The sequence below is a fragment of the Mauremys reevesii genome, linkage group 7, assembly GCF_016161935.1.
Source record: "Mauremys reevesii isolate NIE-2019 linkage group 7, ASM1616193v1, whole genome shotgun sequence".
NCBI lineage: Eukaryota > Metazoa > Chordata > Testudines > Geoemydidae > Mauremys > Mauremys reevesii.
Window position 1 is genome coordinate 47,267,569 of NC_052629.1, and position 18,638 is coordinate 47,286,206.

General features: G+C 40.3%; 1 protein-coding gene across 7 annotated transcripts in view; it reads right to left on the minus strand.

The window, feature by feature from the left end:
• The window catches only part of ARID5B (AT-rich interaction domain 5B), a 148,844-nt gene extending 136,827 nt beyond the window's left edge, over nt 1–12,017 (minus strand). The window contains exons 1-2 of one of the 7 annotated variants that reach the window (XM_039481429.1): nt 11,698–12,017; nt 11,082–11,336 (exon numbers count right to left, since the gene is read on the minus strand). In XM_039481429.1, coding sequence (XP_039337363.1) covers nt 11,082–11,336; nt 11,698–11,718 — 276 coding nt within the window. In that variant the 5' untranslated portion in view covers nt 11,719–12,017. Of the gene's footprint in view, nt 1–7,330; nt 7,430–8,301; nt 8,600–8,648; nt 8,799–9,273; nt 9,333–10,573; nt 10,596–11,081; nt 11,337–11,697 lie in introns of those variants that run through there. The other 6 variants (XM_039481438.1, XM_039481436.1, XM_039481434.1 and 3 more) reach the window with 6 other exon arrangements.
• Nucleotides 12,018–18,638: the final 6,621 nt, after the last annotated feature.

An 18,638-nucleotide genomic window follows, 5' to 3' on the forward strand; every position in this document is an offset into this window, starting at 1 on the left:
CATGGTCACAAGGTAAGTCAGTGGCAGAGCCAGAGATAAACTGACTGACCAGTAGTGTGCTTTAACAAGCAGAAAATGCTTTCAATTTCACTTTCCACCTTAAATTCCTCATTCAGCACATACTACCCAAACAACCCTCCCACTGCCTCTGGCACAGTGATTCCAGCACATGTTCATGCATTTTGAAGGGCATCTGGGCAGACTGCTTTCTTGACTAAGCAACTAACTTGTCAGTCTCCCAGAAGAGGCAAGTGTGCTGGGAGTGACGACACCTTATGCATCTCAAAATTACATTTATATGGCCACCATTTTTCATTCAAGCACTATATAAAGTCTAACTGTAAATACATATAGCACAGGAAATTAAGTGACACAGGAGAATTTTAAAAAGCTAGACTAAAACCTTTAATCTTAATCCTTAGCCTATTTTAAAGGGCAACAAAGATCTTATTTAATACAGGTGACTGGTGTTGCTCCCATTTCTCTAATCTGCATACTGGCATGTGTTTAGTTTACATATTTGTTTGCAACTTAATTATATTCAAAAATGCAAAACCTGGGAGCATTAGGACCTATCATGTAGCTCTTAACCTACTGGGGTCCATAAACAAGGCAAAGACACAACATGAGGGATCTGAGTAGAGTAACATAATTAAAACGATGTGGGATTCTATTCCCTTGGCATTAATACATCTTTTTAATACAATCTCCTCTTCATGATTCAGCATTTGTAAAAGAAATCACATAAAATGGTAAGGAATGGAGCGTTACCGGCTCTTTGTGGGATCCTAGTAAATCTGGTCTGTGAAGGGAAGGGGGGCTTCCAGAAGGATGAGTGCAAACACTTAGATTTCTGATTTCTATAGCAACTCCTGTTTTTTTGTTTTTTTCCTGAGCAGAGGTTCAAATTGAATTTATATCTGCCAGTGCAGATATAAGTTATGACCAACGAGAAAATAGGTTTCACTCAAAATATTTTCTCATCAGATGGCCTATAGATCTCAGGTAGCTGTTTTAGTTTAGGCAAGTTGACAAGCATTTCATTGCTAATTTTGCCTAGGACTGTTACAGTTTGAAAAGCTTTCCTTGTAGATTACATAATTATATTTTTCTAAACAAAGAGTACATAGCATTAGCAGGTTTAAATTATGCAAGCCTATTCTTTTGTCTTTTGTTGTATTGTATTCTATTGTGCTGGTAAAACAATATGTGCTTTAATTAGCAAATATCTGTAAATAATTTACTTGCTTTTCATACAACGGAACAATGGAGCCAATTTTCACATACATCTACTGAGCATGTACAGTGGGTTTCTTGCCAGAATCTTCCATTGTTCAATATCTGTATCAATTTGCCCATCATTCACAACCAACACTGTGCAGTGGAGAAAGAAACTAAAGTTCTTAGCTCGCCAGTGGCAGCCCCATCACAATACACCCCAAAAGAGGCTAGTTTGTTCAGACAGAATAAAATACCTTGAAAATGAAAACAAACTCTATTATGTATAACCCTGGCACCTTCACATAGAAACATGAATGACTGCCAAATATTAATGTCACTGGATAAATGCCGTAAAATACCAATGTCCTTCTGACCTTCTGACTATATTTTAGCTACAAAACAAAAAGCTCAACTTGATATGACACTATCAATCACACATACGTCTAGTCTCTACAGGGTTAAAACAGGGTGTGAACCCACACACATAAACACAAAGAAAAATCTCTTAAATCAAATATGTATGATTGTTTTAAGACGTGAAGCATTGTTATTTTGAATATGAATGAAAGGGCCAGAATAAGCATTTCAAGAATATTTCAATTATGCATTTCCCAGAACAACATCTCTGGGCAACTATTGCAAATACTGCTCCCATAATAGTAGAACTTTTTCATGAATAAAAGCACATAAAGAACTTGAACCAGAACACTTTCTATATCATATGCATATTGTTTGAATATTATTAAAAATGCAAAACCTATGTATGCTTTACTCTCCTGAGCAATACAGTAATTATGATTAAGGGACAAGCAGCACAAAAAGAGCCAATTTATCTTACTTGTGCTTAGGAATACTATTGTGTAACTAAGCAACTAAAGACAAAATATAGTCTAATTAATTCACTCCTATGCTTATTTAAAAGACACAATTAGAACATTTTTATTTTCCAGCCTGCACAGTATCTCAACATGCTTGAGGGTGTAGCATGTAAAGCCTATTATTCTCAAAAGACAAGAGTTTAATGTTTAGTGCCACTGATCAGGCTGGGAAAAGCAACTATGGAGCGCAGTGGGTGCATTTTACAGTCTGAATACACTAAGAAATGAAACGTAAGGGGAAAAAAATCTGCTTAAGTGACCATAGACACCAGATTGCTGGCTAATGGCTAGCAACATGTGGCTTTACTGAGTAATGTCATTTCCCTCTTCTTTCTTTGCCAATGTTACTGGTAGTGAGAGAAACAAAAATATAAAGAGTGGATATGCAACTACCAAAACCATGATCTTTTATGATGAATGTCATATCTCTAACATTGCTATTACAGTGTACCTGATTTTCAGCACTGCATTGATTTGAGCAACAATACATTTCAAAATCATGCTCATAGCATCAATTGCCAAGCACCCTTTAATAATTGTACTCTGCATATTTGTTGACTTTATTGATGTGGATAGACCTGTGTGCAAGATACCCGCTCTGAAGCCTAAGGAAGGACTCAGTTTTAATTTCAACTAAGAGAACACTGATCCCTACGTATCTTGAAAAAAATCCATAAATATGCAAGCGACATAGCAGGTTTTCCAAGAAAGGTGGCAATACGTGACCATGCGTATGAGACTGCAATCAGTTGCTTAATCATAGAATCATAGAACTTAAGATCAGAAGGGACCATTATGATCATCTAGTCTGACCTCCCGCAAGATGCAGGCCACAAAAGCTGACCCACCCACTCCTGAAATAATTCTCTCCCTTGACTCAGCTGTTGAAGTCCCCAAATCCTGATTTAAAGACTTCAAGTAGCAGATAATCCTCCAGCAAGTGACCCCTGCCCCAGAAGGCGAAAAACCTCCAGGGCCACTGCCAATCTACCCTGGAGGAAAATTCCTTTCCGACCCCAAATATGGCGATCAGCTGTACCCCGAGCATGCGGGCAAGACTCTCCAGCCAGACACTCAGGAAAAAGACTTTCAATATCCCAACATTGACCCTCGGTACTAATTACCAGTGGTCGCACGTTATTGACCTATTGACTAAATCACGTTATCCTATCAAACCATTCCCTCCATAAACTTATCAAGCTTAATCTTAAAGCCAGAGAGGTCCTTCGCCCCCACTGTTTCCCTCGGTAGGCTGTTCCAGAATTTCACTCCCCTGATGGTTAGAAACCTTCATCTAATTTCAAGCCTAAACTTCCCGACTGCCAATTTATATCCATTTGTTCTCGTGTCCACATTAGTACTGAGCTGAAATAATTCCTCTCCCTCCCTGGTATTTATCCCTCTGATATATTTAAAGAGAGCAATCATATCTCCTCTCAACCTTCTTTTGGTTAAGGAAAACAAACCGAGCTCCTCAAGTCTCCTTTCATACGACAGGCTTTCCATTCCTCGGATCATTCTAGTGACCCTTCTTTGTACCTGTTCCAGTTTGAATTCATCCTTCTTAAACATGGGAGACCAAAACTGCACACAGTACTCCAAATGAGGTCTCACCAACGCCTTGTATAACGGGACTAGCACCTCCTTATCTCTACTAGAAATACCTCGCCTAATGCATCCCAAGACCGCATTAGCTTTTTTAACGGCCACATCACATTGCCGACTCATAGCCATCCTGCGATCAACCAGGACTCCGAGGTCCTTCTCCTCTTCCGTTACTTCCAACTGGTGCGTCCCCAGCTGATAACTAAAATTCCTGTTAGTCATCCCTAAACGCATAACCTTACACTTCTCACTATTGAATTTCATCCTATTACTAATACTCCAGTTTACAAGGTCATCCAAATCTCCCTGGAGGATATCCCGATCCTTCTCCGAATTGGCAATACCTCCCAACTTCGTGTCATCCGCAAACTTTATCAGCCCACTCCTACTTTTGGTTCCAAGGTCAGTGATAAATAGATTGAATAAGATCGGACCCAAAACCGAACCTTGAGGAACTCCACTGGTAACCTCCCTCCAACCCGACAGATCACTTTTCAGTACGACCCGCTGCAGTCTCCCCTTTAACCAGTTCCTTATCCACCTCTGGATTTTCATTTCAATCCCCATCTTTTCCAATTTAACCAGTAATTCTTCATGCGGTACTGTATCAAACGCCTTACTGAAATCAAGATATATTAGATCCACCGCATTTCCCTTGTCTAAAAAATCTGTTACTTTCTCAAAGAAGGAGATCAGGTTGGTTTGGCACAATCTACCTTTCATAAAACCATGTTGTAATTTGTCCCAATTGCCATTGACCTCAAGGTCCGTAACTACTCTCTCCTTTAATATTTTTTCCATGACTTTACATACTACAGATGTTAAACTAACAGGCCTGTAGTTACCCGGGTCACTTTTTTCCCCTTCTTGAAAATAGGAACTATATTAGCTAATCTCCAGTCAAATGGTACAACCCCCGAGTTTAGAGATTCGTTAAAAATTATCGCTAACGGGCTTGCAATTTCACTCGCCAATTCCTTTAATATTCTAGGATGAAGATTATCCAGGCCGCCTGATTTACTACCGTTAAGCTGTTCAAGTTTGGCTTCTACCTCGGATACTGTAATTTCCAACCCCGCACCTTCATTCCCATCAGTCACTCTGCCACTATTCCTAAGCCCTTCATTAGCCTCATTAAAGACCGAGGCAAAATATTCGCTTAGATATTGTGCCATGCTTAGCTTCTCCTTAATCTCCACTCCGTTTACAGTTTTAAGCGGTCCCACTTCTTCTTTCTTGGTTTTCTTCCTATTTATATGGCTAAAAAACCTTTTACTATTGGTTTTAATCCCCTTCGCAAGGTCCATCTCTACCCGGCTTTTGGCCTTTCTCACTGCATCCCTACACCCTCTGACCTCAATAAGGTAGGTTTCTTTGCTGATCCCTCCCATCTTCCACTCCTTGTACGCTTTCTGTTTTTTCTTAATCACCCCTCTGAGACGCTTGCTCATCCAGCTCGGTCTAAAACTGCTACCTAAGGACCGTTTTCCCTTTCTAGGGATACAGGCCTCTGACAGTTCCTGCAACTTCAACCTGAAATAATCCCAGGCCTCTTCCGCCTTTAGATCCCTAAATATGTTAGTCCAATCCATTTCCCTAACTAGTCGCCTTAATTTAGTAAAGTTAGCCCTTTTGAAATCGTAAACCTTAGTCTCAGATGCAATTTTGTTTATCCTTCCATTTATTTTGAACTGAATTAGCTCATGATCACTCGAGCCAAGGTTGTCCCCTACAACCATTTCCTCAACAAGGTCCTCACTATTCACCAAAACCAAATCTAAAATGGCATCCCCCCTCGTCGGTTCAGCTACTACTTGATGAAGGAATTCATCAGCTATCACGTCTGCTTAAGGCCCAGATTTTGCCACCCTTACTCACTTGAGTGGCACTTACTCATCTAAGTAATCCCATTGAAATCAAGGCGACTCTTTGAGGAGCATGTTACTGCTCAGCATCTGTAAAGGTGAAAGAATCTGACCCTCAATAAAAAAATTATAAACTTAAGAATGTAAGAACATAAGAATGGCCATACTGGATCAGACCAAAGGTCCATCTAGCCCAGTATCCTGTCTTTCCACAGTGGCCAATGCCAGACCCCTAGGAGGAATGAACAGAACAGGTAATCATCAAGTGATCCATCCCCATTCAAGTGATCTACTCATTCCCACCATCTAGCAAACAGATGCTAGGGACACCATCCCTGCCCATCTTGGCTAATAGCCATTGATGGACCTATCCTCCAGGAACTTATCTAGTTCTTTTTTGAACCCTGTTATAGTCTTGGTCTTCACAACATCCTCTGGCAAGGAGTTTCACAGGTGGACTTGCATTGTGTGGAAAAAATACTTCCTTTTGTTTGTTTTAAATCTGCTGCCTATTAAGATTTGGAAACTTGTTGGTTTCCAAAACAAGTCAGTCTTCTAATTATAAATTACACCTTTTTTTAACAGAATAAAATTTTAAAAAATTAGTCTGAAAATGCAAAATACTGTCTGATGTGTAATAACGGGGTGGTGGCATTGCTCCCCTTACTCATGTGAGCAACTCTTACTTATACAGACTACTTGTGTTAGTAAGGGTTACTTGCATGCGTAAAGGTAGAAGATCAGAACATCATTTGGTAAGGTAGACTGAGACAATGATCTCTAGTAAGACTAGATTTAGATAAATTCACTTAAATTAGTTTATAATGAACAGTACCATATAAGTAGAAGTAAAATTAATAACAATGTATTCAAAAGAGTGATATTTCAGACTAAGAAAATTAATATTTTTAGCATGTACACTCCCTATCAAATACCCTGCCTACATTTAATGAGCTCTGCTTTTCATATTTTTTTAAGAATAGGTTAATTAATGCTGACAGCTTTAAAAATATGAAAATACAAGTTGTTAACAAGCATTCTACTCTAGAATATCCTCTCCAAAAAGGTCAATAGTTTTACAGGGCCAAATTGTCCCTGCTGTGGCTTCTGTTGGAGAGGGTTAAATGAGCAGAAAATCTGCAGAAACCTTTAGTTACAATTCTGTTGGGTTTGTGGGGTGTGATTAAGCCAATGTGGCATCATCCCCAGTTTCACCAGACCCATGTGAGCACCATCTATTTGGAGCTACATGGTGCTGGGGTGTGTGTGTAGACTGAGCTTAGGAGAGCTTGAGCCAGGGCTGTAGATTTGGTGGCAGGAAGGGTTTGGAGGGGGTAGAGTCAAGGATGCTTTCATGGCATCAGTTCTCTGCAAATCCATTGGGAACCTTCCCGCCCCTGCCCCATCAAACTACATTGATCCAGTCTGCACTGTTTTATACAAACTCCCACTTGACACACTCAACTGTCCTTGAGGCCCCAATCCAGCAAAGCGCTTAAGCACATGCTGAACTATCATCATGTAATTAGTCCAACTGACTTCAAAAGGACTAGTCCTGTGCTCAGTTAAGTATGTGCTTAAGTGCTTTGCTGGATGGGGCCTAGAGAAGTTGGCTGTGGGGCATTTCCAGAACTTCTGGCAACATGACTCCCTATGGGGTCTCAAAAGGTAGTGTTGTGAATGCCCCCAAGACCTGAAAGCTTTCCCCATGGACAGAGCTGGAGGACACCACCTTATACTATGACAGAAGGCAAACCTCACCCATCCTGCCCAGGTGATGAGAGAAAATAGCGGTGGGGTGGTACTTTCATCCAACATCAGCCCTCCTACTGCTCTCACTGACATACATCAAGAGTGCACAGAGAGAACATCAGCATAAGCCTGACCTACAAGCTCTGTTCTGTTCTCATTTCCATGTCTCTAAATAGGGTTTCATGGGTGTAGCCACAGAGGTTAATTTTGTGACATTAATACCTACACTTGCACCTAAGGAAGAGACTGATCCTGCATTTGTTACATATTCAAAATTCAATTTGTGGTCAGCTGAGTTTTGTTTGCTTGATTGTGTGATGGCACTCTACTGCCCCATCCAGCATGCTTAACTATAAGCATATGAGTAGTTCTATTGGCATCAAGACAACTGCAAACATGCTTAAAATAGAGCCTTGCATTAGCAAAATCCAGTTTTACCAGCACAGATGGTTAAATATAGATATGGCTGATGGATAAATGGGATGTAAAAAGCCTTTTGTATACACCCATCTCTGATTGCCAAATATTTGAGCTAATCAGATAAAATATGCCATCAGTAATTTCTGAGTAACAGAATCATTACACACCCACTTCGCTATTTCCTCTATGAGTAGCCACTGACTGAATATTACAATGGTAAGAAATTGTTCATTAGTAGTACAGACACCACATTTCAAAAAGGCTGGTGCTACTAATCCTTAACCTAGTTAGGACATCTGCTCCTGACAATAATTATACCTCTGACTGGCTTGATCAACAGTTTAAGATCAGACCAGTTGCTCTGCTAATCAACAATTTTACTCACAGCAAGTGCCTCTGTTGACCTTTGACATCACAGAAAACCTTTGATACAGCAGATTTACAATACACATAAAAGTGCAACCTCACTTTATACCAGTTTTCCTAATGCAAGATAGGGAGTTTAAATCCATACATTTTCTTAAACCAAGAAGGATGTCTTCTCTATAGTTATAAATTACCTGCATTTCAAGAATAGCATTTCCATACACAGAAGACATATAAAGAGTTACAAAACATCTCTATTCTAAACACAGCCCTGCCTGTGCTTTAGGAATAGATGTTGCTGTCATTTACAAAAAAGAATTACTACTCTGGTTTAGTGACTTAAAATAACTGTGCTATATACTAATACAGTATGTAAAATGTTTCCTTAAGTAATACATTGCCAATCAGTATGCAGCCTTTTGTCTTTTAGCTGCACATTTATGAACAGATTTTTTTTATCATTCAAAACTATTTAAAATCAATGATAAAAATCATGTCAATATATATAAACAAGTTAATGGAGTAAGTGAAAACAAAGTACATTTCTTAATGGGAGTGTTATGTTGCCCTCTCTAGGCCCTGGCTCTAAATACTAGTTTCTGTAGGCTCTCTGCCAAAGAAGTATCTCTGTGAGCTGTTGCTATTTCTTGCTGCTGCTGCTACTTTGCTAATGAATGACTAACTTAGGCCAGGGGGGAAATGACATCACTGGGGTGTAAAATAGTACTGCATTAGGAAACTTTCTACCTGCTTTACATTTGTCATAATTATTCTATACAATGCAATAATCATTTGCATAATTCAAAGGCATGCCATTATCTCAATTGAAAATTGTTTTCATATGGTTGAATAATTCAGAATGACATCAGTTAAAGCCCTAATGAAATATACAAGTATAATCATACAGCTAATTACTATCAGTGTTTGCATTTTTTAAAAATCAAATCATGCATAATATTATGAATGTACATGCAGCTGAGAATTACTGCATAGAAGGAACATTCTTACATGTAATGGTAGGATTAATTTTCTCTGATGTTCATACCACAGTAACATGAGCTGATCATTAAAGCATATTAAAATGATTTGTGTCCCATTTCCCACCCCCTCTCATCCAAAACTCTTTCATTTAAAACACTCACACACACAGGCTTCTAAATATTCACCACCAGCAATTTTAGAGCATCCATCTTTCACTGTCATCTTTTTTTATCCTTAAGAAGAGGGTCTTCAATTTAAATTGTGAACACAGAAATTAAAATAGGTAAGTGGTAAACTGAGAATTAAAAGAAATGTTTCAAATACATTTTTAAAAGAAGTTACCACAAAATATCTAATAAAATTCAGAATGATTTCCTGTCTGGTTTAGCAGAATGTCTATTACACTTGTAGTCTTTTCTGGATATTTAATCCTCCCCTTTTCCAGATCACAGCCCATGTTGAAGTAATAAATTTGAAAAGCAAATAATAAGTAGTAGTGAGGGGGAGGGGAAGAGAGACAGCTGCACAGGAAAGTTGGACAGGGGGAGGGGGCAGAGGCACTTTCAGTAGAAGAGAGGTCAACCTGTTAATGTTTTTCAATACCCTCTCCATGCTCCAAAATGTCTTAATTACTGACATCAGAAAAGATGGGCAATTTAAAAAAAAGTAAGACAGCAGAACTACATATTTATCTCAGAAGAAGCAATTTATAAGGGAATGTTTGAAAGGTTACAGTAATTAAGTAGCATGTAATAGGAATGGGTAACTCGATACTTCGGGGTGGAGGGGGGAGCTTGAGAAAAACTACAATTAACTCCATCAGACTATAGACTGTTGAAGGAATTGGCAGCTCAGATTGTATAGGGGCTTATAGTGGAAATAAGGAAGGCTTCCCGTCATTCCTCCCCCCCCCCCCCATGCCTGCACTTTAGGCAGCTGAAATATTATTGCAGCCACATCTGGCTATTTCTGAGCGCTTTTGAACTGGCCATCTCTCCGCATAAACATAGCGCCGTTTGTACACCACACTGAAATAGTTCCTCAATAACACAGTGCAGTCAGCTGACTAGAGTAGCCAGCAAAATTGCGGTCATACATGAAATTACAGAGCTAGACGAATACACTCTAAACGCAATCGCAATCTGGGCTCCAGACCTTGGCTTTGCACTTCTGGGGTACTTCTAATCAAACTTTCCAGGGTGAAATGGACAATGGGTTCTCCCTATTAGAAGTAATTCAGGGGGACTGTAAAACGAAACAGCTTGACTTCAGCATTAGCCTTTAACTCATTCCCTTCCACGCACCCGCCGGTCTTTCTGGAAAATGTCCACTTTTTTCATAGTAATTTTAAACTAGAACATCCAGTGAAATGCACCAGAAAAGAGAGATCGTTGTTAATGCTTAACGTGTTTGTGCTGGTTACATGACTGCTTTGAAATACGCCCAGGCATATCTGCAAGTTATTTGAATGTATTATTCCAGTACCTGTCATTTATCACTTTATTCAACACGTCTTTGCCAGCTCAATAGCTTTTGATCTCACTCAGCCTCCATTTCGTAATTTCCGCCCTCTTAAACATATCAAATGCTAAAAAAAAATGTTAACAATATCTAAATCCACCAAATCCCCCACTCCTCAACCAGCCACTGAAATCGGGGGAAGGAGACACAAAACACCAAAGCATGTGACGTTCAAACAGCAGCAGCAAAAAGTGGAAAAAATCATTTAAAAAATCCTTAAATCCCCCCCATACGTTATTTGATTGTGGCTTTTAAGAGCATCCCCCCCAGCCCTCACGGTAGAGCTGCCATCGAAACTCTTACAATGGCAAACAGCTCAAGGCACTACCCCTTTAAAAGAGCCTTACGTTGCCTGCAGAAGGGAACATTTCAATCCTGTCCTTTAATAAACATTACGGGGGGGGGGGGTGTCTCTACAGATACACACAAACGCGCGCACACACAGAGAGACAGAGTGAGATATGTTTACCACCTCGCCATGGTCACTATTTCTGCCCCGGGGAGTATCTTCTGGGAGGAAATAAAGTTTGGAGCTGGATAAAAGTTGCCGGGTAGTCCTCTCTTCCCACAACAGCTGGAGCTCCGCTATGCAAATCGGATCCTCTGGCTTACATCTTACAAAGAAAAAGTCGCCAAGGGACAAAATTCTTGGTCTGCCTTCAAAGTGGAACTGAAAAGCCTTGTAGAAAATGTAAGGACCGTGCAAACCACACGGAGAGCCGACCCACTGCAGGGAATTAAAAAAAATCAAGTCAATAAAATAAATATAACCATCATAATAAATAAGAGAGACAATCGTATATAGATCACACACGTACACATACACAGAGGCTTAAGGTGCGAATACCATTATCTAAAATAAGGAATCTGACAGTACCCAGCAAAGAATCCCCCCACGGGAAAAATAATCATCATCACTGTGATAATAATAATAATCTGTGCCTATGTATGATCACTGAAGGAATTTTAAAAGGGGGGAATGCCATTTGGGGGTGCAGAGGGGGAAAGTTTGCTGGAAAGTTTGTGGGCGGGTGCCGGGGGTGGGGGGCTGGGGGGCCAGGGCAGAGAAGCGGAGGAGAGACGAATACCTGGACTGAGTTGGGCTCCATCTCGACGTTCTGAATTGATTGAACTCAACATTCTCTCCAAACTTGTTGGCTTGAATGGATTGCATCAGGTCCTGGCAGGGTAAAGCTCTCTCCTCCAGCAGCCAGCCCGAACCCTCAATATAAAACCTGAACCTCGCCTCCCCAGCTCACCCAAAATGACCAGAAAAGCAGCCCAATATTTCTCCTAGCCCCCGATTTCCCAGAGGTGTGGAAACGACGAGTTTTTTCACCCGATTGCTGCCTGATCAAATTGGCAACATGGGACGGGGCTGAGTCAAAGCATAGGACAAGGGCGGATGGATCAAGGCAAAATTGAGATCTAAAACCTGAAAAAAATATTGCAAAGCTGGAGCCTGTGTGAGGACTTGAATTTATTCCTGCAAAGCCCCAATGATGATGGATAGGGTCATCGTTTCATTTTTGATAGGCAGAAAAGCTGCCCCGTTCAGCTGCGGATCTGACAGGACCTACTTGTATATGTCTAATATAAAGAACATTTCCTGCAGAGATTCTGGGGCGCAGCTCGTCTTTCTAATTCTCTTTAGCAGATTTGCCTTTATTAGACATGTAGATTTGTTTGATAGTTAAATTACGCTCCCTCACTGCCATATTTTCAAGGAACTTAATCTGTTACATTAGCTGCTTGATGCCTGTTTTCTGTGGGAAAGGGAAGAAAGTGGGTTATCGATTATATAAACACATAAATATTAATGCATTTGTTCGCTTTGGAAAAAGAAGACGAGACTAATGAACATACACACACACACACACAATCACTGGATTTTGCAAACAATATTGAACGGACAGCTACTGCATATAGGGAATGGAACAATAAACGATGCATGATAAATCAATAAATGGGAGCAGTGGGTCTTCTCGGAATATGAATTCAGGCTGCTCCCAGATCTGCGTGTGCATTCTTTAATTTTGATGTATATACATTAGTACGTGTTTACAATGCTGATCTCTGCCAAGGGCGATCTCAAATCATAATGTGTTTATATAACCAAGTGCTGCAGAAATACTGACTTTTAACACACACACAGGAGAGAGCTAGAGCGCTACCTCAGTAATAGTTTGGAACCGGGAGGAGGGGGAGGAGAGGGAAAAAAAATCCATTTGGAAACTAGTTAAATACAACTAGAAATTAAGCTGTTTAAAACCGGGGGCATGAACCGTGAGACAATAAAGGCTTTAAACGTGTATATTTATTGTTCTGGAGCCCTGAAGCATTACGAGGTTTGCATGCAGGGTTATTATGCAAACATTGAGAAACTTAAGAGCGACAGAACAAGGAAAAGGCACAGTGAGCAATGAAATCAAATGGCAAAGCCCAGCACCAATCCAGCAGCCTATGTTTTCACCAGCAGCCTTTAGATGCATTTTCGCAGTGTTGATGTAAAATGGTGCATTCTCCCTTTCTCTCTTCTAATGTTATTATATTGGCACCGATCCTACCAAAGTAGGTCTGACATGTTAAAAAGTAAACATGTAATATATGGGAAATAAGCTCTGTACAGTATGACAGTTGAAACCTGATCTGTGATAAAATTACAGGATGTTGAAATTACTAGTAAGCTATTTTTAACGCTTTCGCAACATTTCACCTCTAGTCACAGCGTCTAGTTGAAACAGGATTACTCTAATGAAAATTATATTCACATGGTTGAAGTTAACAGTATGGGGGGGGGGAACTAGGGGTGATAAATGTGGATTCTCAGTGACTTGAGGCTTAGAGCATAGATTTTTTTTTACATTTTCATAATGCATGCGCTCATTTCAGTGAGATTAGAGTACTTAACATTATCTAAACCACATTTAAAAAAACATGGTGAAGTAATAAAAGCAAGATCTAGCTTGTTTCTATACACAGAGAAACGAAAGAAAATGGCAGATCCTCAAATTACAATAAGAAATAAAAGCCCCTGCCAAAGAACTGAAAGCTGTCGAAAACTATTTTAATAATTTAAAGTAATATTACAACTCTGCCAGATGTAGGAGGCTATATAACCATTTACACTGTTCTCTTCCATTCTTCAGCATAGCCACGTTAGATGATCTGTGGGCATCACTCTTTAATGAGCTTTTCTCGAAATTTCATCTGATCGTTATAGTCTATAGTGTAGAGAATATGGGGTTACTGAATTAGAATATAGGGTTACTGGATTAAATGACACTTCATTGTTGCTTTCCTTTACTGTGCTGTAAGTATAGTATACATTTAATTAAATTAACCTACTTTAGCCATCTTTAAATAGTATGCCTATAGGTGACTAGAGGACATTTAAAGATTGCTTTAACATTAGAGGTGACTGATACGTGTATTAGGCTGTGCACTGTTCTGGTAAGCATCGAGTGTAGTTGAAGTAAGCTTGTTTTAAAGAACTTGGGTTGCAGTATTTTGACAAGATCATATTTAAGATTGACTGAGTCAGTTTCCTGTATAAGCAATGCAGCAGCATTTATGCAGGAAACCTCAATAGAAAGCCTCCGGGCATTCCTCTATTGTATATTAACCTCCCCCCCCCCCCCAATGAACAACGTTTTACAACAGCTGAGCAACTTCTGTTTTGTTTGAAGCTGTGGTCTCCAAGTGTCTATAAGATACTTTATCTAATTGGAAACACTGTATCACTGTCTGTTAAAGGTAGGAGCTCCACAGTACTGCATGCTGCGTAATCCTTGCAGGGAGAAAAAAAATCCGTGATAAGGTTTTTCTGATGTTAACAATTGCGGTGCAATGCCTTGGATAGTTCTGAAAACCTGCAGTCCTGTAACCAGATTCGTGCTGCAGAGATCCAACCCCTAGACATAATGATAGCCTCCACCACCCCAAGAAACTACCTCAAATAAAATCTTGCGTCCAGTTCTGTGAATGGCTTTTAAGAGTGTATCTTAAAAATCATGGTATAAATCCACCTCTACTTTACCTTCCCTTAATGTGATGCTTGCTACACACCTGTAAATTATCTCCTCTGCAAATATCCATACAAAGAAAGTTTCAATTAAGATAAGTAGATTGTATTGAAACTGTTCTTTGAAGTAATGTAGTTAATAGCCTGTTTGATTTCTGCTTGTGAAAGAGTAATAACGTGTATTCAAGGCTCCATCAATCACAGAGCAGATGTAAGGCTTCAGACACTGACACCCAGGGGAAAAGAAGCAAACTCCTGCAGTGCAGGGTCTCTCTACTAATGTAAAGTAAATACTCATAAACAGATTGAATGGTGTAGGAAGACAATCCATTCAGGACAGTTATAATCATGAAAGCAATTGCTTTATTTATCTATCAAAGCCTGTAGCCAGGCTTTTCTGAATATAAAGAGCAGTGAAATAAGCAGTTTTTGGTGTTTATATTCCCAGCCATTTCTAGTCTGTTTCCTGGTCTGAGATTCAGTCACCTGCAGCATCATGCCTCTATTATTGATTTTCCTATATATCTAAAAAAAATTTAAAAGTCCCGTGTCAGCTTTTTAACTGCTTTCTTGGAGAAGTGGGGAGGATAGTGGGAGAGGGGAATGTTATTCAGTGTGTCTGTGAACCGCTTCATAAAGGAACTGGCGGATTAAGTTAGTTGCAAAACCAGCAGTGAAACAATTAGGGGACCTTCATCTGTAATAAACACTGTCATAAAAAGTACAGTGTGCAGAAATTGCACCTTCCTTGGAAAGTGCAAGTGTCCCGCCCTCCTTTCTTTCTCCCCACTTTTTTATTTTTATTTTGCAAGAGAACTGAAGCATTTTTGACCTTGACTTCAATAATACTTCATGTTTTAGTACTTTAGTCAGCGGTTTATCTACTAATTGCTACACACTACCGCATGTGGCTTGAATCTGCAATTGCAGCCTTCTTTTATTGGTGAGTGAATGCCTTGATAAAGCCAGGAGATTCAAGCTGGCTACGCCCCCCCCCCCCCGCCCTCTTCGCTGCTAGGAGCTGCTTATTTTTCCAGCGACACAAGAGATGAGAACAGAAAGAAAGCAAGTTGTCCCGTAATCTCCATCCATATAGCAGGCACGTCAGTGGGTCCGATCGGGGGGAATACAGAGAGAAAACATATTGGGGGTAGCCAGGGCCTTTCGCAGACGTAATGCAGTGATTGTAATCCTACTGGCATGGCTCCTTTCGCGTGTGCGGGGCTGGCGCTAAACCATTGTTCAGACCCGGAGAAGCTGTTCCTCAGCAGCCAGCGATACTTCTCTGTAATGATCTTCGATCTGAAGCGCTTCTCCCTCTCCCCTCCCCCCCCCCCCAAAAGGCAATCTGAGCAGATACTTGGACTGGGGAATTTGTAAGCTTGATCACAGCTGATAATAGGATGTGTTTTACAAGCCAATCCTTCTCCGCAGCAATTATATTCCAGCCCTGGAAGACAAAAAAAAAATCAAACCGCTGTCCTTATTAATGACTATTATTACGGCAGGAGTATTTACATCATGATCCAACATAACCCAGGGTTATGCTAATGAGAGGCAGCAACAAGTCTATTGGTTCAGGGGAAGAAATCAGACAGGTTACAGTACTCTGGTCATTGCTTTTCTTGCGACTCCTAGCGCTCAGAGTTTGTGTAGCAGCGGGGCTGTGTTTTGGTTGGTTTGTGGTTTTGATCTCATTTTATTATAAAGCTTATTTGTTGTAGCCAGCCTGGTTATCCAGTAAACTGCTATTTTCAGACACTTACAGCTTCATGGAAACATAGCTTTTAGCGGCTGTTAATCGAGCCAAAAGAGGGTCTTAAGATTTTTTTAATTAAACTCTTTTTCACTGCAAGCTTTTAGGGGGGCAGAAAATATCTTTTTCTAGATCTTCATACAGCCCCTAGAACAATGGGGCTCTGATCCTAACTGAGGATTTTGCATGTCACTGCCATACAAATAATAGAAAATAATACACTTCTCAAATTGAAAGCTTTGGAGGGCAGGAATGTCTTTATCTTTGTGTTTTGTAGGGGAGCTGAGCTCACTGTTGATGTGTATTAATAATAAACTTCTCTATAACTCCAGTTGGCTGGTTTTGAATTAACCAGCATGGGGAAGAGGTCTTTCTGCTTTATACTGTGTGTGTGGCTTTTGTTTCCTGGCCAGGGATGCCTTTTTAAAGTTTAAATATAAAGCTTTTTAAGAGGCAAATTCTGCTCTCCAAAGTGCACATGATGCTCCCCATGAAGTCCATGAGTACCTCGTGTGCACATCCATAGGCAAAACTTGCCCCAGTGGCTCTGATGTGGCAAGCAATTATGCACATGCTAAACTTCCATGTCATGATGCCATTGGCTTCAATGAAACTATTCACATGCATCAAGTTAAGCACATGCCTAAGTGCTTGCAGGATCAGAGCCTGGGTGAGGGCAAATGTATGATTTTGATTATATTTGGTTTAGAAATAAGTGTTCCATGTTTAAAATCATATGTTGTCCACATGTAGTACATTGCTTTGATAAAATGTAGTGTAACGTTTTATTTGGGACAACAGCTAGAAGTCTGAGCATCTCAGTTTTGGATTGCAGGATACTGCAGGAATTGATGGGGGTGATTTTTGTTCATGGCTCTCATCCATCTAACTCTGACCTGAATTAATACCTTAGCATGGTGCTAGAGGGCCCTATTCTGTCAGAAGCCCCATTCTTTGAAAACTGAGGTTCTGCCTACTTGTGGTCAGTAAACTATAGAAGTTAGTGATGGAGGAAGACGCTAAAATGGGCTAAGGACCGAGGATGTTCTAGTGCTGCTTTCTATGTGTAATTGTAAGGCATGGATGATGCTGAGTATTTGCAGGTTGTTGTTGTTGGTGATGAAAAATAAGGAGCAATTTCTACATATCTAAGAAGATAAAAGAAAAAAAAATAGGAGTGTGTGCCTGGACTTTCAACTAAAAGGTGTAATATTATGTGAAAGGTAGCTGCAGCCTTTGTGTTCCAGGTATGTTGCCAATATGATCACAACAGTTATGCATCTATTAGATCATCCAGTTCATACTCCCCCAATGTAGCATACTGCCTAAGTAAATTCCCTTTGTGGTATTAAATCAAGCCACTGAAAATCCCAAAGCTGTACTTGTAAAAGGAGCTGGTTGGCTCAGGTGTCTTGGACTGATTCCAAGATGGGCAAGTTGGTATTATGAGTACCTAAATTCCCCTGTAATTTCAGTTGGATACAATATTATTAATTCCCTGTCCAGCTTTTCGTAGTGTTGCCATGCCCTCATTCCATCTGCTGATCAGTTAGGAAGGTTTGGTTTCCAGGAATAGGTCTGGGAGAGAAATGAACTGACACGAGATACTATATTCTCATCAATTTATTTCAAGTAGGCACATCTTTAAGCAGAGTTATTTGATGACAAAAGCAAAACGCACCTTAAAACTCACAGATCTAACATACCGGAACTCTGGTAAACCGTTCTGTGTTCAAATGGTCATCCCGAAAGTTTCTCTACCCCACTACTTCAACAGATTTGTAACTCCACGTTCTAACTCATGTGCATGACTGTCACTCACAATCATCACCTTCCCGTTCCCTGACCCAGGCATCAGGAAATGCCACATGAGCTGTGGGCCAAAATGACAGGCTTTGTCCTGCACAGGTTTATCTCCAGCTGTTTGACAAAACAAAAGGAAGCCCCCTGGAATGTAATGATTCTCTCTTTTAAAGATAATCACAACCCTTGTTTGAAATAGGCCTTTCCAAAGCAAGGAGTCTGGCCTTTGCTCTACCGGCTGGTAAGGAGGATCTCCTGTGATGACTGCAGACCCTTTGCCAAACTTGCTCTCTCCACAGCCCCCAAAAGATTCAGGGAAGGAAGGAAGGTCTTTGAGCAAATGCACTGGAATGGGATTCAAGAGACCGGAGTTTAGTTCTCAGACCTGCCACATACTTCCAATGTGACTGGGGCAAATCACTTCATTTCTCTCTGCCACTGGTAAA